This window comes from Haliotis rufescens, unplaced genomic scaffold, assembly GCF_023055435.1.
Source record: "Haliotis rufescens isolate VD_foot unplaced genomic scaffold, xgHalRufe1.0.p SCAF_44, whole genome shotgun sequence".
In the NCBI taxonomy this organism is placed as follows: Eukaryota; Metazoa; Mollusca; class Gastropoda; order Lepetellida; family Haliotidae; genus Haliotis; species Haliotis rufescens.
In genome coordinates this window covers 3,560,989-3,586,419 of record NW_025964157.1, presented here as the reverse complement: position 1 = coordinate 3,586,419, position 25,431 = coordinate 3,560,989, and the positions used below count along the sequence as shown (strand labels likewise).

Genomic DNA, 25,431 nt, shown 5'->3' with positions numbered 1-25,431 from the left:
TCTATCAGGTCAGACTTCTACTGGTGCTAGGTCTACTTGAGAAGTATTTCTATCAGGTCAGGCTACTACTGGTGCTAGGCCTACGTGAGGAGTACTTCTATCGGGTCAGACTACTACTGGTGCTAGGTCTACTTGAGAAGTACTTCTATCAGGTCAAACTCCTACTGGTGCTAGGTCTACTTGAGAAGTACTTCTATCAGGTCAGACCACTACTGGTGCTAGGTCTATTTGAGAAGTATTTCTATCAGGTCAGACTACTACAGGTGCTAGGTCTACTTGAGGAGTACTTCTTTCGGGTCAGACTACTACTGGTGCTAGGTCTACTTGAGAAGTACTTCTATCAGGTCAGATTTCTACTGGTGCTAGGTTGTCCTGTCTTTAACCAATGAAATGATGAACTACGCGTGTAAGGGAAGAACTGGATCCGATCTGGAACTAAAACAGCAGTCAACTTTTGAAAGATTCAACTGTGTATGGAGATCAAAGTTATCTCTATTTCCATATTCAGCGCCTGCAGAATTTGAATACTTTTACATATCTCCCAGACGTAACATACAGCAGGCCGTCAGCATCAAGACAGACACCTTCAGGATATTCCAGACCATCCTGTTGTGTGAGGACATCTCTGACAAACTGCCCCAACTCTGTCAGCTGAATCACCTTGTGGGAGTATTTGTCCACAAGCAGAATATCTCCTGTGCTGGCTGTTGTGATACCCCAAGGATATGACAGAGCTCTGACTCCTGTGGGAGTGGAGGTGAAAACAGCGCCTCCTTCACTGGTCACACACACAAGGGAATTTACTGCAGTTTCACTGACTAGCAAGTTGTTGTTTCTGGTGACATGGATATATTCTGGAGTCCCTACCACCCCCGTGTTGATAGACCTCAGTCTCCTCCCTGTCATGTCCAGTATGTCCACAGAGTGAGACTGTTCAAATGTGCCTGCCGCCAGCTGTGAAAGACTCAGAGTGGCCAGAGCGCAGTACTTCTTTCTTGTTTTGATAGTTGACAGCAATACAGGATCTGGGGTAACATTCACTGTAACTATTTCCTGACTGTGTGGAACACTGACCACTATCTGACTCTCACTTAACTTGGCTATTTGCCAAGGCCTATTAGAAAGCAGAAGCTGATTATCAAAGGATTTTAAGTTTGATGTGTAGTATGTTAGGAGTCTGTTGTTATTGTAATGTGCAACTACCACCACTTTGATGTCATCAACAGTTAACACTGTGACGTCCCACAACCAAGGATCCTTCCCGTCCCCATCTTCCTCGCAGTCAATGGTGTGATGTAGAACAGGGGAAGACCTTGGGTCACTCACTCCATGGACGACTTGAACCTCCCCCAGCTGTAGCTCATCAACTGCTTCACTCAGCTTGTCCAGGTCGTGTGTGAATACAACCCTTCCTGCTGCTGGTCTGTTGTCCGTGTCTCTGTTGTCTGTAGACGTCTCACCCATCGACTCATAGACGGCATACATGTCCATCTCACAGTTGGACGTCACAGCATTGGCTGTGAACTCATACTGCTGCTGGTACATCTGTAGCTCGATCTCCTGGGATTGTATATCTGCTTGTAACTCATGTAATTGTTCATCAGTAGCTTTGTCTATGTCTCCAAGGAGTTGCTTCTCTTTTCTTAAAATAACACGCATCACTGTTTCCCGTGTCTTTATAACTTGATCTTTAACGTCCTGTGAATTACTCTTCACATCTTGAATTGTAGATTTCCCCCTGGTTATGTTATTATTAGTAGCCGCCATGTTGATTCTGAGTTCCTCTATTTTGTTTGTCAGTTGTTCCTTCACAAGAGGGGTGGTGCTCTCTATTGTATCAACATCCTTACACGTCCTGTGTTTTATACTGCAGCATATCGTGCATATTGCCCGCTTGCAGTCTTTACAGAACAACTCTATCGGTTTGTCTCTGTGGACTTCACACATGAAGCGACGCTTGACCTTTGTCTTGGTGTGATCAGACAAGTGAGCTACTTCATGGTCACACAACACTGGCATCATGTTGTGCAACTGGAGACATCCTTCACAGTACACAACATCGCAGACAGAGCACCAAGAAGTGGCGGGAGTTGTCTTTCCTTGTTTTGTACAAACACCGCACAAGTTTTCCTCCACAGCTAAAACAAACCAGTGTGTTTTATTTCATTTGTCAGAAACATGATAAGAATCACACATTATCTAAAGAAAAAATAACAGGTAACACATTAATTTTGTAACAAACTGCCACGCCCTTTCTGGAGATAAACATATCATATGGCACAGGTTGTAATGAAACAATGATGCTGTCTCACAATTTAGCACTCCCCTGTCAATCATGACCTACAGGTAATCATAATCACAAGTGTATTATTTGCTGACAAGATATACAATAACAGATGCATATAAGAAACTGCGGGGGTTACAGCGTCTTTATAGATTGGAGCCTTAACTGACAGAAAACTTAACATACACGTTTTCATTGAACATGCTTTGTTACAATGTAGGGCCATGGCACAGCCAGTAAAATGTACCTGCAACTAAAGATCAACCCCACAGTTCTGTCAACACATCCCTGTCCTAGCTGTTGCATGTCACAATGGAAGGCGACAAAGATCAACCCCACAGTTCTGTCATCCCTGTGCTAGCTGTGGCATGTCACAGTGGAGGGCGACTAAGATCAACCCCACAGTTCTGTCAACAAATCCCGTCCTAGCTGTGGCATGTCACAGTGGAGGGCGACTAAGATCAACCCCACAGTTCTGTCAACACATCCCGTCCTAGCTGTGGCATGTCACAGTGGAGGGCGACTAAGATCAACCCCACAGTTCTGTCAACAGATCCCGTCCTAGCTGTGACATATATTGTAGTCCCTATTCAGGATAAGCAGACACAAATTGTGACATTTATATGCTAGCTTGTCCTACAAATTCTATTAATAACTGATAATAATATAACAAAAAGGAATGACGACATGAAATTTATATTGATTTCATAAAATTATCGCGATAGGTATTTTGGTTCATCGGAAACTCTTTATCGCAAACGGAATGTAATTTATTTGCCTTTGCAAGAAAGAAATGTGTATCCTGCATCAAAATCTATTAACATGAAGAAAAATAAGCAATTCTATGAGTGAATGCTCGTCTATGCACACATGAGTGGTTGTTTACAAACCTTTTAAAAGGTATATTAGTAGTCAGGCAGTAGTATTATACGCTGATTACCCTTTATGCCGGGTCCAAAGTCGTCCATCAGCCCCTGTATGACGAGGCTTGGTTTCAGCTGACTGACCCACTCCCCTACTGGATTGTCAGGGTTGGTCACATTCGTCTGTTGTCTACAGGAGGGACATCGGATGGACTTGGCTTGTACTGCTTCCGGCTGTGTGTTGGTGTATTTCAGGAGACAGGACTTACAGAATGTATGATGACACTGAAGTGTGGCTGGGTCTGTGAACACCTCTGTACAGATGACACAAGTGAGGTGGTTCTCTGTCGGCTTCTTAGCGGTCGCCATCTGAAGCCAAACCGATAGTTTAGTGAATTAAAGTTGCACATGGTTATAGACAGAATCATACAACATGTACATGAATGCATCATCCCCAACGTCCAAAGACGTGACATCATTACAAGACAGTGAGACAGGAGTTTACATGACAACACGGCGCCCCATTCCATGTATATTATATTTGTGGAACATCACTCTTGTTAATTATGTCTTACGTAAGTCGCCCTAAACCTCAAATACCACACAGTATCATGATACCATTTCACGTTTTCCCCTAAGTAATGAATATGTACATTCCATGAAGTGGAGAGACTGTGTGGATTGTATGCCATGTTTTTCAAACACATGACACAGAATTAATGCAAATGGATATTAAAATTAGTTCCATACAACGATATTAATTCAACAATCTTACAGTAGATTAATTTCAAGCCGAAACAAGAACAACAGTCGTTTAAGCCATGGACCCATTTCCATAAACACAGGTTGATGTTTCAGCTTCTTGTAGTGAAAGGTAAATCAGGTTTGAAACACACACCACACCTCCCCCGAGTACTGCACGTACTTCAATACTTTACTTCCTGGTTGCCTGTCACCCCACACCCCTCACGTGACCTTACCAGGTCAAGACGGCGAGTAGAAGCGTGGTTTAAACCGTCGTCAAATATTGGCGTGTTTGGGGATACACACTCTCCTCTGAGAAGTACTACATTAAGATTTAATAAAAATCGACAACGCCAAAGAATAACCAATATCTGCCGAAGCGCGTTCCATTTAAGGCAAACCAGTGGTGAAAATTATGTGAATAGATAACTGGAAATCAGTGTCGACACCAGGTGTTCGCTGGCAACAAACGTTTACTTCATGGATGAGTAAAAACTTAAATTCTTCGTTGTCTTCATGACCGAATCGGATTGTCCACACACACGCACACGCATGCACGCACGCACCCACGCATCCACGCACACTCAAATACACACACTTCACACACACACACAACAGACAAAATCATACAGGCATCTACTGTCACATGACTGATATAAAACATACATGCAAGTCGATGATGCTTAAAGGGACATAACTCTGATCAAATCGTGTTTTTCGCCACAACACCTCCCCCGACCCGAAGAACTTACCTATCGTTCATGTGGTGTTTTCAGCACGCATGTTAATGTACATAAAACGCAATCTTCATTTTAGTCAGCAAATCAAATGACCCGAGTATGCTAATGTGCGGGGTAGGTGGGTGGACACCAGCAGACGTTTCGGCCAATTTCTACTTTCGTTATAACCGGTAACTACTGGTACCACGACCTCAGATAAGCGCAGTTGAAAATCTGTCTGCCTAGCTCCGTATTAATTGATTTTGAAAACAGTAATCTTGTGTTTGTTGCCTTTCATCAGCGATGACGATTCAGCTGCTAACTGACATCCTGCAGAACTATATGGATGGACGTTTAAGCTCATTTCCACTTTCATTATAACTTGCAACTGCTTGTGTTATAAAGACAGACGATAATCTGTCTCCCTAGCTCCGTGTTCCACAGTTGAACCAATAAACTCAACTCGAAAGGGTGCACGGGAATCATGCACATCCGAATACGTGTTAGCGTTGGGCTTCTCAACGTGCGTGATTCCCGTGCAAATCAAATGGCCCTTTGAAGCAGGGGTAGCATTAAGCAGATGGCTGTTACAATGAATGCTCGTTCCACCCGTGACGAACAGGTCTGGTTGTTGATGAAAAATAGTGATAGCTAAACAGACAGATTTCGTATTCACGCACCGATTGTCTTTAAATGTAATAATCAGTTATGTATGACTGTTTAATAATCTCTTACCAACTTTGACTGGAGTAGGTCCGATAGTTTTTCAGACATTGTAGTAAACGTCCGTACCTTAAATTACCTTCCAGACTATATATGGATGTAATCATGGTGGACACCTGCTGGATATGTCAATGTCAAGTCAAACCTCTGCCCTGACGTGTATAGAGTAAAACATAGGCAACACAACCATGTACTGTCACATAATATAAAATCTATACGTGTGTATGTGCAATGGCGTCTAAATATGTGACATACCTCTATTACAACGTGGAGCTCTCTTCTCTGAAGTCGCCACTCTTTCTGGTTCCTGGAATAACTACAACCCGCTCGTCGCCTGTCGTGTTAGGTAGATCACGTGATCTGGTATGTGCAGGTATGTACTTGTATATCATTAGAAGCAACTTTGTGCGACTCTCTTCAGATCTGTACCATCAAGCCAACACTCCAGGATGCAAGCCATTCTATCTCAGTTTGACCATTAGTCATGTATCTGAAATAATGTGTGCAATCTCTTTTGTTATTTCAATCAAACGTGAACTTCTACAAGGTGTAAATTTCGAGAGAATGTATTGTAACACAGGGAGGAGTTGTCCCCCTTAGACCATAATATTGCATATTGAGCTTGGTTGCCGCTCATGATCCTGAGGAGGTCTTTCCGTTTTAGGGTGGTGGGGTAGTCTAGTGATGCCTAACATGGGTGGGTATAATGTGTGACGACCATTTCTGGTGTCCCCTGCCAGATTTTGATGGAATATTACATTAGGAGCAGTCTAAAACCATACTCACTCACTCAATATCAGTTGTTTTTTTTTGTAGAATAGGTCCTCAGCACCCCATGCTTGCCGTAAAAGGCTAGTATTCTTGTCGTAAGAGGCGACTCACGGGATCGGGTGGTCAGGCTCACTGACTTGGTTGAAGCATGTCATCGATCCAAATTGCATGGATCGATGCAGATGAGGTCAATAACTGAATTGTCTGGTCCAAACTCGATTATTTACAGACCGCCGTCATATAGCTGGAATATTGCTGAGTGCGGCGGTAAACAACAAACAAACAAACAATATCCGTTTTACAAGTAATATGGCTGCGGAATATGAAAAGGACTCTCCGTGTGCGTTGACTTTTGCTAGGCAAACGTTAGAAAGCAAAGAGATTATGAGTGGATAGAATGGTTAGCACAAGACCTGGAGGCGAAGTTTCTTGATTCCGGGGATGGTATAAACTTGACCTTGGTAGTTCAAAAGGGGACGGTGATAACTTCACGCCAGAGATGTGGACATACGCCAGCATAGGCGTCTTGAAAGATGATTACTGACAAAGGAGGGGATATATCTGGAATACTGGACTGTCTGAATGACATCCTAGATGTAAGGCGCCTTGCATAGAAATACGTATGGGGAGATATACTGGCCTATGACAGGAGTACAGAGAGACTAAGAATCATAGGTCGGCATGTTTAAACCGGAAGCAAACACAACTGCAGATAAAGGAAGAATTAATGTTAGGGAATTATGCGATTGCCACATCTAAACCTAGAGTTGCTAGTGTGTTTGTTGCTATCCCGAAGACTGACAGCGAGATAAGACTTATCCACGATGAGAGTTTCCGCGGGAAAAGATATGAATTATTACATGGTAAAGTGTGAGTGCTCATACTTGGACTTAAAGGACGGTAAAAAGTGGATCACCCAGGTAGTTTCCTCGCAAAGGTTGACCTCAAGGGTGGTTCAGATCAATACGACTGCACCCAAGTAACCATGATCAGAGTTGTGCTGTACTGCCTGTACTTGTAGTATAAAAAGCTACCTTTGGCTGCAGCAAAGAGCCCTAAGATATTTCATACCTTCAGTTCGGCAGTGTGTTGCCTAACGAAAGTGCGGTATAACGTGAGGGTTTATAGCCCACATAGAGACTGATTGTGTACAGTTCAGTCGAAGAATGTGCAGGAGCTCTGGCTAAGTTGATATCTGTGTTGCAGATGATGTCTTGCGGACTTGAGGGACACTAAATGTTGATCACCCAAGGCAGTTTCCTCACAAAGGTTGACCTCATGAGTGCGTACTGATCTTTATTACTTGCCAGATCACACGTTGAAGAGATCATCGGTTTAATAAACATACAGCTGTATCATACATTGTGTAAGACCAAAGCGCGTAATAATGTACTGCGGGAACAAGTTTCACAAACAAATATTGAAATCTCTGAACATCCCAGGGCTTATTCAACGACAACGAACCATGTCAGCGAGCCTGACCACCCGATCCCCTTAGTCGCCTCTTTCATACCCATAGTAATATGATAACATACCCATAGTAATATGATAACATACCATAAGAAAGAAGCCCATCTATAAAAGGTACCATACACCGAATATTAACAGGAATCTAATCCTTCGGCAGAGAAGCTCCTAATGCTTCCATTGCCATTAGCTTGCATTTGCTACACCTTTGAATACAACGACGATATACATTACTCCTCCTGAATCTAACATCTTGGATCTGCCGCCCGGTAAACCCTATTTCAAACACCCAACTAGCTCCCCCCTTTCTGAAATTATGACCTGTCAATACGTCACTCACGCCCCTTTCCTGTAAAATATGATTTACAACTCCAATAAAAATGTCATAAGACAAGGCGTTATGTTGCTTATCACACACTAGTTGTATTATTAGCTGCACATGTTCATGTTACAGTAACAAGGTCTGCATGACGTCTTATCCCATTTGAGTAGATAGATGTTCATGATGTCAATCACTGGACTGTCTGGTCCAGACTCGATTAATTACAAACCACCCTCATATAACTGGAATATTCTGAGTGTGGCGATAAACAGCAAACTCAAAACACATTTTATTTGTTGGATGTTTTCTTATATCATCAAATCTTCATCCTCAGCAAAATTAGAGTTGTACAATGGATAATGCTATCAAGTCATTTTGCATATGAGCTTGTCTGTGTTGTGTTTTCCGTATTACAGCTAAAAAAAGGGCAACACCCTATTTTTGCCACAATATACCAACACCCAAGTCAGACTAAAACATTCCATGTACCCCACTTAGTTCACAGAGTGAAAATATAACTGTTATTAATTCGGACCAAGTACGATACACGGGTATACATTTTCTCCTGAAATGTTTCTTACATGTCTGTGATGTCACGTGTACGTAGCCTCTTAGTGCTGAGGTAGGTGTGTAGAGACAAAGCAGGATTCAGGAGCTGAAGATATTGCACTGCTTTGTTCTTCAAACCAGCTAGGATAATTCAGTGTTTCTGAAGCAATGTTTGACTTGACGAGAGTTTCCTTGGGTGTAAACAATGATGTACAGAATGTTTGTCTGTGAATGACAGATGTATGTTGCACGAGTCACTCTGTCCACATCCGGTCACATGGTACATTGAGATTTGAATAATACACTGGGGGTCGTATACAGAAATATATACATAGGGGCTTAGTTGAAACCAAAGGGAAACGGCTTTCTGGTCATTGGTTAGATATTCATATGTATTAGCCATGTGTGGGCTGGTGTTTAAATCTAACTTTGGTTAGACATTTTGCATTTCTAAACTTGGTACAGAAGATTGGTTGACCCATGATACTTCCAGTGTAAGTTGGTACAAAATCTACATACAGTAAACTACGTTTATAACGAACACGCTTATAGCGAACCGGCGGATATAACGAACTGTTTTTCTGGGTCCCGTACATTTGCTGTATATATGCTGTATATAAGCTTATAACGAAATATGGTTATAACGAACTAAAATGTGTGGTCCCTTTGAGTTCGTTATAACCGTAGTTTACTGTACAAGAAACAGTGCAGGTTTTGGTCAAAGTGGCATTACATACTTGAGGCCTATGTACATATCCAATCTGCCATGTGGCTACTTCAATAAGTGCAGCAGTAAAGGAGTCCAGGACATCGGGGAAGTTTTGAAGTTGTTTGAAGTTGAAAGAATATGAACACAGGAGACTTTTTATGGATAACATTATTCTTAGTGACAACGTTTCAGAGCTACTTCTTGTCCCTTCATCAGATGAATGCTGAGTAACTACATGGAGTTAATATATATACATGACGATACGTTTACACAAGGTGGGATAAATGTACACAAATAACAACATAATGACGACGCCAATGATGTTTACAGGAGAGAAGCCAATTACAGTGAAGGTCTAGTGATTGGCCTGGACGTAACAAGAAGGAGCCGACAATGGTAACACTAACACTCACTCACTAATACAGGAGAGAAGCCAATTACAGTGAAGGTCTAGTGATTGGCCTGGACGTAACAAGAAGGAGTCGACAATGGTAACACTAACACTCACTCACTAATACAGGAGAGAAGCCAATTAAAGTGAAGGTTTAGTGATTGGCCTGGACGTAACAAGAAGGAGCCGACAATGGTAACACTAACACTCACTCACTAATACAGGAGAGAAGCCAATTACAGTGAAGGTCTAGTGATTGGCCTTGAGGTAACAAGAAGGAGCCGACAATGGTAACACTAACACTCACTCACTAATACAGGAGAGAAGCCAATTACAGTGAAGGTTTAGTGATTGGCCTGGACGTAACAAGACGGAGCCGACAATGGTAACACTAACAGTGTGGCAATCAAGATGAACATTTGTAGTTGATGATGTCACAAATGGACTTCTTGACTCAAACCTTTCACAGGTACCCTTATCAAGGAAAATTTAAGTTTTTGTTTTACTGAAGAGCTGATCCATCATTTTTCTGTTTCATAGAATTGAATTCGTTATAGGACAAGATCTAAATATTCATGTTGCAAGTTGGCATTTTCTTAAAATATATCAATTTTCACAAGAGCCGGCGAATCAACTTGGAACTGCATGGAAACAAGACCCACCTTGTTTCACTTTGAGTTGCCTCGTGGCGTAGTACGTACGAAACGGGGTAGCACAATACCTCAGGTGGTCCACACAAGGTCGGGAGTCTGAACCTGTTTAATGGCTACAGTAATGTAGTCCCCTCAATTACTCACTAATGGCTACAGTAATGTAGGCCCCTCACTCACCCACTAATGGCTACAGTAATGTTGGCCCCTCACTCACTCAATGTTTAAAGTAATGTAGGCCCCTCACTCACTCACTAATGGCTACAGTAATGTTGGCCCCTCACTCACTCACTAATGGCTACAGTAATATAGGCCCCTCACTCACTCAATAATGGCTACAGTAATGTAGGCCCTCTCACTCACTCAATCACTCACCTATGTTCACAGTAACGGAGACCCCTCGCTCACTAACTAATAACTACAGTAATGTAGGCCCCTCACTCACTCACAAATGATTTCAGTAATGTAGACCCCTCACTCACTAAGTAATAGCTATAGTAATGTAGGCCCCTCACTCACTCAGAAATAATTTCAGTAATGTAGACCCCCACTCACTAACTAATAGCTATAGTAATGTAGGCCCCTCACTCACTCACAAATAATTTCAGTAATGTAGACCCCTCACACACTAACTAATAGCCATAGTAATGTAGGCCCTCACTCACTCACAAATGATTTCAGTAATGTAGACCCCTCACTCACTTACTCATAGCTATAGTAATGTAGGCCCCTCACTCACTCACAAATGATTTAAGTAATGTAGACCCCTCACACACTAACTAATTGCTATATTATTGTAGGCCCCTCACTCACTCACAAATGATTTCAGTAATGTAGACCCCGCACACACTCACTAATGGCTACAGTAATGTAGGTCACTCACTTACTAATGGCTACAGTAATGTAGGCCCTCTCATTCACTCACAAATCATTTCAGTAATGTAGACCTCTCACTCACTAACTAATGACTACAGTAATGTAGACTCCCTCACTCACTCACACACTCACTAATGGCTACAGTAATGTAGACCCCCTCACTCACTCACTCACTCACTCACTAATGACTACAGTAATGTAGACCCCCTCACTCACTCACTCACTCATTCACTCACTAATGGCTACAGTAATGTGGACCCCCTCACTCATTCACTTACTCATTCACTCACTAATGGCTACAGTAACGTAGTCCCCCTCACTCACTCACTCTCACTCACTAATGGCTACAGTAATGTAGACCCACTCACTCACTAATGACTACAGTAATGTAGACCCCCTCACTCACTCACTCACTCATTCACTCACTAATGGCTACAGTAATGTAGTCCCCCTCACTCACTCACTCACGCACTCACTTATGGCTACAGTAATGTAGTCCCCCTCACTCATTCACTCACTAATGGCTACAGTAATGTACGCCCCTCACTCACTCAATCACTCACTAATGGATACAGTAATGTAGTCCCCCTCACTCATTCACTCAATAATGACTACAGTAATGTACGCCCCTCACTCACTCATTCACTCACTAATGTCTAAAGTAATTTAGTCCCCCTCACTCATTCACTCACTAATGGCTACAGTAATGTGGTCCCCCTCACTCATTCACTCACTAATGGCTACAGTAATGTAGTCCCCCTCACTCATTCACTCACTGATGGCTACAGTAATGTAGTCCCCTTCACTCACTCACTCACGCACTCACTTATGACTACAGTAATGTAGACCCCCTCACTCACTCATTCACTCACTAATGGCTACAGTAATGCAGTCCCCCTCGCTCATTCACTCACTAATGGCTACAGTAATGTAGTCCCCCTCACTCACTCACTCACGCACTCACTCACTCACTAATGACTACAGTTATGTAGGCCCCTCACTCACACAAACAACGACCACTCCTGAATCATGCATATCTACTTTTCTTCGGACACATCATAGGATGGTTTTTGGCAACTTCTGACTTTGTCATATCGATGCCGGTGTCGTAGACTGGCAAGTGGCATGGTATGAGGGCTATTTGTTGGTACACTGAATGAGTAAAACATGAATATACCTTAGAGCTTTGATAAAAGCATCTGTGTTTTTATTGATACATTCTGTTTCAAACACTGAACTATTCTTGTCTCCAGAAAATTAAAGTTAAGTAGTTTTATTAATAAGAATGATATACGGATATAGATCAAGGCAAATTAGCCAATCAATTAAATTAGCCACAGAAGTGATATTAGTATATCTATCAATTAACCTATCGCCACCTGTCAATCTAACAACATGATTGACAACCAATCAAAAAAGTGTGAAATGACAAATAATTTCCAACTTCTACCCTTAAAAATGTTTGACTGTACATTAGACTATTATATACAGATCCAACACGTTAAGCAATTAAAATGTATCACGAACCATTGGAATACACAATGATGGATGAAATATGTCACTCATTCATAGTGTGAAAAACATTACTATCTCCTTACCTATAACATGTCAGGTTATTAGAAACATAAAGATTAAATGACAAAATATAAGTTGATGACATACTCTTGCTTGCATTTTGTTGTGTGTGCTGTTAACTCCGCTCTTGTGACAGGTTCAATGCTACTTGCTCACACTTGTTTCTGACAAAATGCAAAATCGTCAGCTGATATCATGACTACTTTGAGAGGCATTTAGAAGTTGAAGTACGAAGTAATATAGAAGTTGTTCATCCATCCTTACTTAGCTGATATCCTAGTTTCCTGCATATGCAATAAAGGCTAATTGATTATATACTAGTATATGTACAGACTATTTAAACATATATGTATAATCATTTAGTAGTTGTGATGCCACGTATTAACGTGATTAACTTGGGTGAGCGGTCAAGCAATAACTGTTCGCCAGAATAAACAACGTTTACACTTTACACATGGGATTTCTGTTCCAGACAGGATATGTTTTCAGTCATTGCTATAGAACACCAAACTTGTTTTATGAAAGTAGCAGCCGATCAATATCTTTTTATGACGCATTTTGTTCAGAAGATCAAACATGTCCAGTGAGCAATAAATTGCTTTTGTAAAACCTCAGGACAAATTATAGATTTATGAATATTCCGAGGCTCCGGAAGAGCATATTAAGAGCATAAAGAGATACATATTTCTGCACAGAGTTGTGTCCCTTTGATCACCTGTCAAACCACACCCTGTCCCTTGTAAACAATGAATACAAATTCACCTGCATGGGTGTATAGCATTGTTTTCCTTGAACATCGCTACGGCAAAGATTTCCTTGACTGATTGAGAGTGTATTGTACGAATTGAGTGGAATGTTGTTACTATTATACTCTACTCAATACGACAGATTGTGGAAATAACTGATACAAATTAGTACATTTACTGAACTCAACCAGTTCTCACAGCATCAACACATTATATCCGCTGTAGATCACAGAACGCTTGTGGTGTTTTATAAGAGTTAAACGCCCCTTTAAAACATTAGGTGATGGGTTGTCGAACTGATAATCTAAAGACCGATAGCATGCGCAATTGTGTGAACATGTTACTCCATGACAACACACGTCAGATGTATAGTACACTACACAACACAACATTACTGTTCTATGAACAATATAAAACAACAATACTGTCCAATACCATCTGTCTAGGTCACGTGATCTCTCGTACAGTGTTGCCCTCATTCAGTGCTGTCATTGTGCGTTCCTTTCGCAAGGTACTTGAGAAGTACTTCTATCAGGTCAGACTACTACTGGTGTTAGGTCGCCCTTTATTTAATCAATGACATGATGGACTACGTGTGTAAGGGAAGAACTGGATCCGATCTGGACCTAAAGCAGCATTCAACTTTTGAAAGATTCAACTGTGTATGTATCAAAGTTATCTCTAATTCCACATTCAGCGCCGGCAGAATTTGAATACTTTCACATATCTGTCAGACGTAACATACAGCAGGCCGTCAGCATCAAGACAGACACCACGAGGATATTCCAGACCATCCTGTTGTGTGAGGACATCTCTGACAAACTGCCCCGATTGTGTCAGCTGAATAACCTTGTGGGAGTCATAGTCTACAAGCAGGATATCTCCTGTGCTGGTTGTTGTGATACCTAGAGGACATGTCAGAGCTCTGTCTCCTGTTGAATCGTAGGTGAAAACAGCGTCCCCTTCACTGGTCACACATACAAGGCATTTTACGTCTCCTGCACTGACTATTAAGTTGTAGTTCCTGGTGACGTGGATGTAGTCTGGACTCTCTATTACCCCCGTGTTGATAGACCTCAGTATCCTCCCTGCCATGTCCAGTATGTCCACAGAGTGAGGCTGTCTCCATGTACCTGCCGCCAGCTGTGAAGGACTCAGAGAGGCTAGAGACCGGTACTGCTTGCTTGTTGTGATAGTTGACAATAATACAGGACCTGGGGTAACATTCACTGTAACTATTTCCTTACTGCCTCAAACACTGACAGCTATCTGACTCTCACTTAACTTGGCTATTTGCCAAGGATAATTAGAAAGCAGAAGCTTATTATGAAAGGATTTGAGGTTTGAGGTGTAATATGTTTTGAGGCTCTTGTCATTATAATCTGCAACTACCACCACTTTGATGCCATCAACAGTCAACACTGTGACGTCAACGAACGAAGGATCCCTCCCGTCCCCAGCTTCCTTGCAGTTAAATGTTGTGATGTAGAACAGGAGAAGACCCGGGGTCACTCACATCATGGACAACTTCAACCTCCCCCAGCTGTAGCTCATCAACTGCTTTACTCAGCTTGTCCAGGTCGTGTGTCAATACAACCCATCTTGGTGCTGGCCTGTTGTCCGTGTCTCTGTTGTCTGTAGACGTCTCATCCACCGACTCATAGACGGCATACATGTCCATCTCACAGTTGGACGTCACAGCATTGGCTGTGAACTCATACTGCTGCTGGTACATCTGTAGCTCGATCTCCTGGATTTTTATATCTGCTTGTAACTCACGTAATTGGTCATCAGTAGCTTTGTCGATGTCACCAAGGAGTTGCTTCTCTTTTCTTAAAATAGCACACATCACTGTTTCCCGTGTCTTTGTGACTTGATCTTTGAGGGTTTGTGAATTACTCTTCACATCTTGAATTGTAGATTTTATCTGGGTTATGATATTATTCGTAGCTGCAATGTTGATTCTGAGTTCCTCTATTTTGCTTGTCAGTTGTTCCTTCACAAGAGGGGTGGTACTCTCTATTGTATCAACATCCTTACATGCCCTGCGTTTTATACTGCAACATATCGTGCATATTGCCTGCTTGCAGTCTTTACAGAACAACTCTATCGGTTTGTCTCTTTGGACTTGACACATGAAGCAACGCTTGACCTTTGTTTTGGTGTGATCAGACAAGTGAGCTACTTCATGGTCACACAACCCTGGCATCATGTTGTGCAACTGGAGACATCCTTCACAGTACACAACATCGCAGACAGAGCACCAGTTGTCTTTCCTTGTTTTGTACAAACACTGCACACATGTTCCTCCACAGCTAAAAAGACAAGTGTGTTTTACTCATTTGTCAAAAACATGATAAGAATCGCTCACCATCTAAAGAAATAATAACAGGTAACACATTAGTTTTGTTATAAACGGCCACGCCCTTTTTTGAGATGAACATATCATATGACACAGGTTGTAACGAAACAATGATGCTGTCTCACAATGTAGCACTTCCTAGTCAATCATGACCTACAGGTAATCATAACCACAAGATCATTATCTGCTGACTAGATATGCAATAACAGATGCATATTAAAACCTGCGGGCGTTATAGCGTCTTTATAGATGGGAGACTGAACTGACAGGGAACTTAACATACACGTTTTCATTTAACATGCTTTGTTACAATGTAGGGCCATGGCACAGACAGTAAGATGTACCTGCAACTAAAGATCAACCCCACAGTTCTGTCAACACATCCCTGTGCTAGCTGTGTCATGTCACAGTGGAGGGCAACTAAAATCAACCCCACAGTTCTGTCAACACAACCCGTTCTAGCTGTGGCATGTCACAGTGGAGGGCGACTAAGATAAACCCCATAGTTCTGTCAACACAACCCGTCCTAGCTGTGACATGTATTGTAGTCCCTAATCAGGATAAGCAGACACAAATTGTGACATTTATATGCTAGCTTGTCATACAAATTCTAATATTAACTGACAATAATATAACAAAAAGGAATTACGACGTGGTAGGGGTAGGACATGACATTCATGTTGATTTCATAAAATTATCGGAAACTCTTAATCGCAAACGGAATCTAATTTATTTGCTTTTGCAAGAAAGAAATGAGTATCCTGCATCAAAATCTATTAACATGAAGTCACAATAAGAACTCAAATGAGTGAATGCTTGTATATGTACACCTTTGTGGTTGTTTACATATCTTTTAAAAGGGTATATTAGTCAGGCAGTACAATAATGAGCTGATTACCCTTTGTGCTGGGTCCAAAGTCGTCCATTAGCCCCTGTATGATGTGGCGTGGTTTCAGCTGACTGACCCACTCCTCTACTGGACTGCCAGGGTTAGTCACCTTCATCTGTTGTCTACAGGAGGGACATCGGATGGACTTGGCTTGTACTGCTTCCGGTTGTGTGTAGGTGTATTTCAGCAGACAGGACTTACAGAATGTATGATGACACTGAAGTGTGGCTGGGTCTGTGAACACCTCAGAACAGATGACACAGGTGAGGTGGTTCTCTGTCAGGTTCTTCGCGGTCGCCATCTGAAGCCAAACCGATAGTTTAGTGAAATATATATGCACATGTTATAGACAGAATCATACAACATGTACATGAATGCATCATCCCCAACGTCCCAAGACGTGACATCATTACAAGACACTGAGACAGGAGTTTACGTGACAACACGGCGCCCATTCCATGTATATCTGTGGAACATTATGACTCTTGTTAAATATGTTTTACGTAAGTCGCCCTAAACCTCAAATACCCGCAGTATCATGATACCATTTCACTTTTTCCCCTAAGTAATGAATATGTACATTCCATGAAGTGGAGAGACTGGGTGGAATGTATGCCATGTTTTTCAAACACATGACACAGAATTAATGCACATGGATATTAAAATTAGTTCCATAAAACGATCTTAATTCAACAATCTAACAGTAGACTAATTTCAAACCGAAACAAGAACAACAGTCGTTTAAGCCATGGACCCATTTCCATAAACACAGGTTGATGTTTCAGCTTCTTGTAGTGAAAGGTAAATCAGGTTTGAAACACACACCACACCTCCCCCGAGTACTGCACGTACTTCAATACTTTATTTCCTGGTTGCCTGTCACCCCACAACTTTCTCACGTGACCTTACCAGGTCAAGACGGCGAGTAGACACGTGTATTAAACCGTCGTCAAATATTGGCGTGTTTGGGATACGCACTCTCCTCTATGAAGTACTACGTTAAGATTTTATAAAAATCGACAACGCCAAAGAATAACCAGCATCTGCCGAAAAGCATTCCATTGGGCGTCATCTAAGGCAAAACAGTGGTGAAAATGTTATGAATAGATAACTGGGAATCAGTGACGACACCGGGTGTATGGATGAGTAAAAACTTAAAGTCTTCATTGTTTTCATGACCGGATACAGATTGTCCACACACATGCACACGCATGCGCGCACGCACACTCAAATACACACACATCACACACACACACGACAGACAAAATCATACAGGCATCTACTGTCATATGACTGATATTAAACATACACGCAAGCCAATGATGCTTAAAGGGACATAACTCTGATCCAACCTTGTTATCGCCACAACACCTCCCCCGACCCGAAGAACTTACCTATCGTTCATGTGGTGTTTCCAGCACGCATGTTAATGTACATAAAACGGAATCTTCACTTAGGCAGCAAATCAAATGACCCGAGTATGCTAATGTGCGGGGTAGGTGGGTGGACACCAGCAGACGTTTCAGCTAATTTCTACTTTCGTTTTAACCGGTAACTACTGGTACTATGACCGCAGATAAAAGCAGACGATAATCTGTCTTTCCAGCTCCATGTTAATTGATTTTGATAACAGTAATCTTGAGTGTGTAGCCTGTCATCAGCGATGACGATTCAGCTGCTAACTGACATCCTACAGAACTATATGGATGGACGTTTAAGCTCATTTCTACTTTCGTTATAACTTGTAACTGCTTGTGTTATAAAGGCAGACCATAATCTGTCTCCCTAGCTCCGTGTTCCACAGTTGAACCAATCAACTCAACTCGAAAGGGTGCCCGGGAATCACACACGGACAAATACGGTGTTAGCGTTGGGCTTCTCAACTTGCGTGATTCCCGTCCACCCTTTCGAGTTGAGTTGATTGGTTCAACTGTGTCATATGGCCCTGTGACGCAGGGGTAGCATAATGCAGATGGCTGTTACAATGAATGCTCGTTCCACCCGTGACGAACAGGTCTGGTTGTTGATGAAATATAGTGACAGCTAAACAGACAGATTTTTTATTCATGCACCGATTGTCGTTAAATGTAATGTCCAGTTATGTATGACTGTTTAATAATCTCTTACCAACTTTGACTGCAGTAGGTCCGATAGTTTTTCAGACATTGTAGTAAACGTCCGTACCTTAAATAACCTTCCAGACTATATATGGATGTAATCATGGTGGACACCTGCTGGATATGTCAATGTCTAGTCTACTTTCTGTGTTAAAGTCAAACCTCTGCCCTCACGTGTATCAATAAAAAACATAGGTAACACAATCATGAACTGTCACATAATGTAAAATCTATACGTGTGTACTTACTTACATTGGAGATTGTACGTGCGCTTTCCGACTCTAGCGTATTTCGCACACGGGCCCGGCCAGACCATTTAGTGAGTTTCCGAAAGGGTTGAAGGATTATGCAACCCAGAGGAGGAGTTAAGTGGTTGCTTAGAAAAGGATTTTTTAAATTTTTAGATTTGGAATAAATGCTAAGAGGGAATGGTGGGCGTACTAAGGGAGCAGGTTATGGTGTGGTTAGTGGTTTATGTGGTTGGTGTGTTTAGGAGGTTGGGTTTAGATGCGCTTGATTAGGTCGGTTTTAATTAGGAATACGCCTAAGGCTTTGAATTCTTCTGACTTATTTTTAGGGTTAAGGATAGTTGGTAACGTAAGAGCCTTATTTAGTTTGGTTTGTAGAGTAACTCTATGTGTCTGGTAGTGGGTGCGGTGTATGAGTGCGTGTTCTGGAGTTTCTAGTTGTTTGCGGTGTGGGCAGTTTCCTGTTGCGTGTTTTTTTAATTTTATTTAAGTGGGTGTTTAGGTTAGTGTGTCCGGTTTGGAGTTTTGTGATTACTCTGTCGATTCTTTTGGAAGGATGGAGGGTTTTAGGTTTGGTAAGTGGTTATTTTAGGATTTTTTTAATTTGACTACTTGAATTTTGATATTGGGAATGCCATTTTTTGGTGAGGTTGCGTTTGTTGATACTTTTGATTTCTGATTTTGAGATTGGTAGGTTTAGGCTTATTTCTGGTATTTTGAGTGATTGTTTAGCAGCTTTATCGTCGTGTTCGTTGCCGTAGATTCCTAAGTGTGCAGGGATCCAAATGAATACTATTTGTTTACCTGCTTTGGCTAGTTCGTTAGAGCTTTTTAATATTTGGTTTATAAGTTTTTGGCGGTTTTTAGTGTTTTTGTTTTGGAGGGCCTGTAAACCGCTGAGGGAATCTGTGAGGATTAGGATATTTTGGTGTTTTTTAGTTTGTTGGTTATGGAGAGCTGAGGCCATGCCCATTAGCTCTGCTGTGAAGATAGATTGATTGTTTGGGAGTCGAAAGGATTGTGTGCTTTTAGTAGGTTGTGCGATGTGGATTCCGAAACCTGTGTGGTTGGATATCGGATCAGAGGATCCGTCTGTGTAGATGTTGCACCAATTCGGCCAATTTTCGTTTATGTATGCTAGGGAGGTAGTTTTAGCTATGTTTGGGTCGGTTTGTTTGTTGATTGTATTGGCTAGTGATATATCTATTTTGGGAGTTTGGAGCGTTGGTGTGAAGATTTTTGATGGTTTGCAGTTTAACTTTAGGTTGGTAATTTTGTGTTCTTTTAGATAGTTATTTATTCGTTGAGATATTGGTGAGAGTAGTGGGTGTTTCCTAGTTAGAGCTTGATTTGGGGGTCGGATGTTTTGGTTTATTAAGTTATTGATTAGGGGGTTGGATTGGGACACGGCCCAGAAGTTTAAGGTGAGGTGTTCCCTTCGGAGATTTAGTGGCATTTCTCCTGTAAGGGCCTGAAGTGAAGTGAGGGAAGTGCCATATTGGGTACGAGTGACCAGTCTAAGGGCTTGACATTGTATTGAGTCTAGTTTTTGGGAGAGAGTTTGGTTTAAGGTGTTGTAGATTGCACAGCCGTAGCCTAGTTTAGATCTAATTAGTGAGATATAGAGTGAGAGGAGAGTTTCTTTACAGGCCCCCAAGTTGGAGCTCATGAGGCATTTTAATGTGTTTAAGTCTTTGTTGCATTTAGTGGTTAGGTGATTAACATGAGCCCCCAATGTGAGGTGTTCATCGAAGATTAGCCCTAGGAATTTAGTTTGTTTTTGGAATTTTATTGGTTTGTTCTTTAGCTGGAGGGTTGGAGTAGCAGGTTTCATATTTTTATGTTTGAAAACTATTCCTGTTGTTTTTTCCGAGTTTAGGGAGAAGCCCCATTTATCAGCCCAGTGTTGTATTTGGTAAAAGGACTTTTAGAGTAGAGTTTGGGACATATTGATACTTTTAGTGCGGATCCAGATGGCTCCGTTATCCGCGAATTTGGATGTGTTTATTTTAGGGGATAGGCCCGCGAATAAGTCGTTTATCATTATGTTGAAGAGAATGGGGCTTAGGATACTGCCTTGGGGGGTGCCATTTTCTAAGGGACACTGGTCCGATAGTGTTTGGTCTAATCCTACTGTTATTTTACGATCGTTTAGAAAGTCCTGGATATAGTTTAGTATTTGTCCTTTTAATCCTTTTTTCTTGAGTTTTTGTATTAGCCCGTTGTGCCAAACCATGTCGAATGCTTTTAAGAAGTCTAGAAAGATGCCTGTTGTATATTGTTTGTTTAGCTGACCTGTTTTAATAACCTGCTCTAGTCGGGCGAGGTTATCTAAGGTTGAGCGGCCAGGAGTGAAACCACTTTGGTCTTGATTTATGATGTTATTTTGAGTAAGGTAGTGTTGTAATCTGTTTTTGGCCATAGATTCCATTACTTTACATAAGTTTGAGGTTAAGGAAATTGGTCTGTACGAGTTAGCCTGATTAGTTGGTTTACCGGGTTTAGGTATCGGGATGACTAGTGCCTGTTTCCAGGGAGTAGGTGCCTGTCCGTTTTGATAGATAATGTTATAGAGATTAAGTAGTGCCTGGAGTAGTTTAGGGGGGAGCTTTTTGATTATTTGGTATGATGTTAGGTCTAGTCCTTGGGCTGTGCCCTTTTTCCTATTTTGAAGTACGTGAGTTAGTTCTTCCATTGAGTAGGGTTGGTTAATTTCAAGGTTATTGTTGTTTGGTTCTCTGCTAGGTTGCTCTTCCGTTTAAATCTTGGAATTTTGGGCTGAAGTTTTTATTACTGCTTATGGCCGAGAAGTGGTTTGCAGGATTATTTGCCTTTTGTGTGGAATTTGTTGAATTATGTATATTTGGGGTTTTGGAGTGACGTTTAATGCCTCTAATGGCGTGTATTTTACGCCAGACTGTTCTGGCATCCGTTCGGTTGTTCACTCCCTCACAGAATTTTTTCCAATCTCTAGTTTTAGCTATTTTAACTAAGCTTTGTACTTTGTGGTTTAATTCGTGGGCTCTTTTAATGTGGTTATAGTCTCGTTTGGCTTTATTAAAGGCTGTTTTGCGTTTGCGTCTAGCTTCTTCTATCTCCTCGTTCCACCATGGTAAAGAGGGTTTGCCTATTCTATTTGTTTTATAGTGAATTGAGTTTTTAGCTGCGTTAATTATGTATTCTGTAAGGTTTTGACAGTAGATTTCTGGATCGCTATTTTCTAGTTCCTTTAGGTTAGCTTGGTTGCAGATCTCTTGAATTTTGTCCCAGTAAGCCTGGTTATAGCTAAATTTAGGTTATGAGTTTTCTGTTTGGGTAGGGACGTTGGTATTGCCTATGGTTATGTTTATTGGGAAGTGGTCACTACCTAGTGGGGCGTCGTGAATTTCCCATTTGGTACTTTGTGCAAGATCTGCAGTACTGATGGTTAGGTCGATAGCCGACATTGTTTTATTTCCCTTGTCATATCTAGTGGGATGGTTATTATTTAGCAGTACGAGATTGTTTGTTTCTATCCATTCAGCGATTAATTTGCCTTGACTGTCTAGTTTGTCATTTATTCCCCACGATAGGTGGTGGGCATTAAAATCTCCTAGAATTATTGTGGATTTTGTGCCTATTTGTATTAGTTTGTTTAGGTCCTCGGGTTGGACTTTTTGTTCTGACCAGTGATAGATATTAATGATGTTTATTTTTTGGTTGTTTATTGTGATTTGAATGCCGTTTGCTTCTAGGTTTGGTGTGTTAATTTTAATTTCTTCATAGCTTATATCTTCTCTGATTAGTATGATTAACCCTCCTGCTGCTCTAGTGGTTTTGGTTTTGGTTCGGTCTGTTCTTACTGAGTTGTAGTTTGCCAGGGTAAGTTTAGATTTTTTGGAGAATTTGGTTTCCTGGATGCAAGCAATGTGCGTTCCTTTGTTTAGTTTAAATTTATCTTTAAGTTCATGGCCGTTGGAGTTAAGACCGTTGGCGTTCCACTGGAATATGTTTAGTCCTGTCATTATTTATTTTTTTATTGGTTGGAGATTAAGTTTTTAGGGTTTGGTTTTACTTTGAGGTTACTGATTGTAGGGTAATGATGAAGATTTCGTATGTTTGGGTCGTTAGTTTGAGTTTGTGCGCTACGGAGTATAGGGCTTTAGTGCTGGCGTTTGGGTTTATTTCTTTAAGCATGTATGCTAGAAGGACAGTAATGTTGTGTATTAATTTGTTGTTGTTAGGTGTTTGGGGTTTACGTTTAAAGTTCCTGTTTTTTTTAAGGGCAGAGTGGGTTATTTCGATTATGTCCTCCTCGGGTGTGTATTCGTTTTCTTTGGTGTTGTTTCTTGCGAAAATTACGTGAATAGATAACTGGAAACGTCCGTGTTAGCTCCATGTTAATTGATTTTGAAAACAGTAATCTTGAGTGTGTAGCCTGTCATCAGCGATGACGATTCAGCTGCTAACTGACATCGTACAGAACTATATGGATGGACGTTTAAGCTCATTTCTACTTTCGTTATAACTTGTAACAGCTTGTGTTATAAAGGCAGACCATAATCTGTCTCCCTAGCTCCGTGTTCCACAGTTGAACCAATCAACTCAACTCGAAAGGGTGCCCGGGAATCACACACGGACAAATACGGTGTTAGCGTTGGGCTTCTCAACTTGCGTGATCCCCGTCCACCCTTTCGAGTTGAGTTGATTGGTTTAACTGTGTCATATGGCCCTGTGACGCAGGGGTAGCATAATGCAGATGGCTGTTACAATGAATGCTCGTTCCACCCATGACGAACAGGTCTGGTTGTTGATGAAATATAGTGACAGCTAAACAGACAGATTTTTTATTCATGTCTTTAAATGTAATGTCCAGTTATGTATGACTGTTCAATAATCTCTTACCAACTTTGACTGCAGTAGGTCCGATAGTTTTTCAGACATTGTAGTAAACGTCCGTACCTTAAATTACCTTCAAGACCATATATGGATGTAATCATGGTGGACACCTGCTGGATATGTCAATGTCAAGTCTACTTTCTGTGTTAAAGTCAAGCCTCTGCCCTTGCGTGTATATAGTAAAACATAGGTAACACAATCATGAACTGTCACATAATGTAAAATCTGTACGTGTGTATGTGAAATGTCGTCTAAATATGTGACATACCTCTTTTACAACGTGGAGCTCTCTTCTCTGAAGTCGCCTCTCTTCCTGGTTCCTAGAATAATTACAACCCGCTCGTCGCCTGTCGTGTTAAGTACATTACGTGATCTAGTATGTGCAGGTATTGGATTGCCTAAAAGTCGGGCCAAGAAAAGTCGGGCCGGGCCGGGCCAGCGGGTAATACTAAAAACGGATTGCAGAATAATAAAACGAAACGTGCATATCTAGGCAGATCTCAAATGTCCAGAAACGGATAGTTTTGCTCATTTAATTGAGTTTGAATCAAAATGTATCTTCAGCGATGTAATAAACTGATAATTATAGCTACGTACTAGAGTTCATACCGAAAAGTCAGTTTCTTGACTGCGTCTTTACTTTGATGAGAAGGTTTCTCACCGACCTTAGTGCAGGGGTGTGATGTCCTGGGCAGGAATTCGAAATGACAGTGTTTTGACTACTCTTCTTTCATTAATTAGTGTTTGGCATACCTAATTAACCTTTACTAATTCATGTTAAACCAACACAGGATGTTTTCTGCAAGTGGATATTCGCGAATGTCATAGGACTGACACGACACGTGTTAATAACACATACTTTACATCTATAGACTAATTATATCATATCTACCCATATAACACTTTAGTGTCTCATATTGCAGTAGCAAACACAATGCTCAAAAGTGAAGCCCTTTTCCCTCTACATTCCCTCTATCAGAAGTGTTTGGCTTGTGTTGGGTCCGACTTGGCCCGGGCGGTCAAAATCAACTTTAGCACACATATGTATCTTCAAATGTGTTAACATCTATAGATTAGTGTTATATCTTCCTATATACCACTTTATAATGTAACGGTACATCGTATTTAAAGAAAACAAGGTGCTCAAAGGGAAGTATTTTTACAATATTTTCTTAAGAAAATCTATGTCAGAAGTGTTCAAGCGGCAAATATGAATATATACAATTTAATATATATGTTTCTGTTATGTCATGGTATGTTGATTCTGAATCTAAAATATTGCTTGATATTGTTTGCCAAACAGTTGTATGCACTGTCCATCGTGATACTTCTACTTAAGTATATAAAAAAGGATGTTTGTTTAGACATGTGTTCATTGTAAACAACGCCGTGTTTTCGTTTGCTGGTTAGCTTTTACAGGTCAAAAGCAAAGTTAATCGCATTACTTTCGTGACGCATTTTAGGCCAGTACACCCCAAGAAGAGGGATAACACAAGTGATGTATTAAGATGACATACAACTTATACATACTTACGTGTATAAACTACT

At 41.2% G+C, this 25,431-nt stretch overlaps 1 protein-coding gene across 1 annotated transcript; it reads right to left on the bottom strand.

Moving 5' to 3' along the window:
• Positions 1 to 317: 317 nt before the first annotated feature.
• On the bottom strand, positions 318 to 24,283 carry LOC125372635. Its single transcript, XM_048383095.1, has 3 exons — positions 24,152 to 24,283; positions 16,650 to 16,941; positions 318 to 2,138 (listed from the first exon to the last, which is right to left on the bottom strand). The coding sequence occupies exons 2-3, from the start codon at positions 16,939 to 16,941 to the stop codon at positions 505 to 507; spliced, it is 1,926 nt and encodes a 641-aa protein (XP_048239052.1). The 5' UTR covers positions 24,152 to 24,283; the 3' UTR covers positions 318 to 504.
• Between the last annotated feature and the right edge of the window lie 1,148 nt (positions 24,284 to 25,431).

Excerpts from the sequence above, each read along its gene's own strand:
- LOC125372635 (XM_048383095.1), bottom strand. The coding sequence starts at position 16,941 with ATGGCGACCGCGAAGAACCTGACAGAGAACCACCTCACCTGTGTCATC. Across the intron at positions 2,139-16,649 it reads CTTTGGACCCAGCACAAAGG|CTGTGGAGGAAAACTTGTGC; the intron begins GTAATCAGCTCA and ends GGTTTGTTTTAG.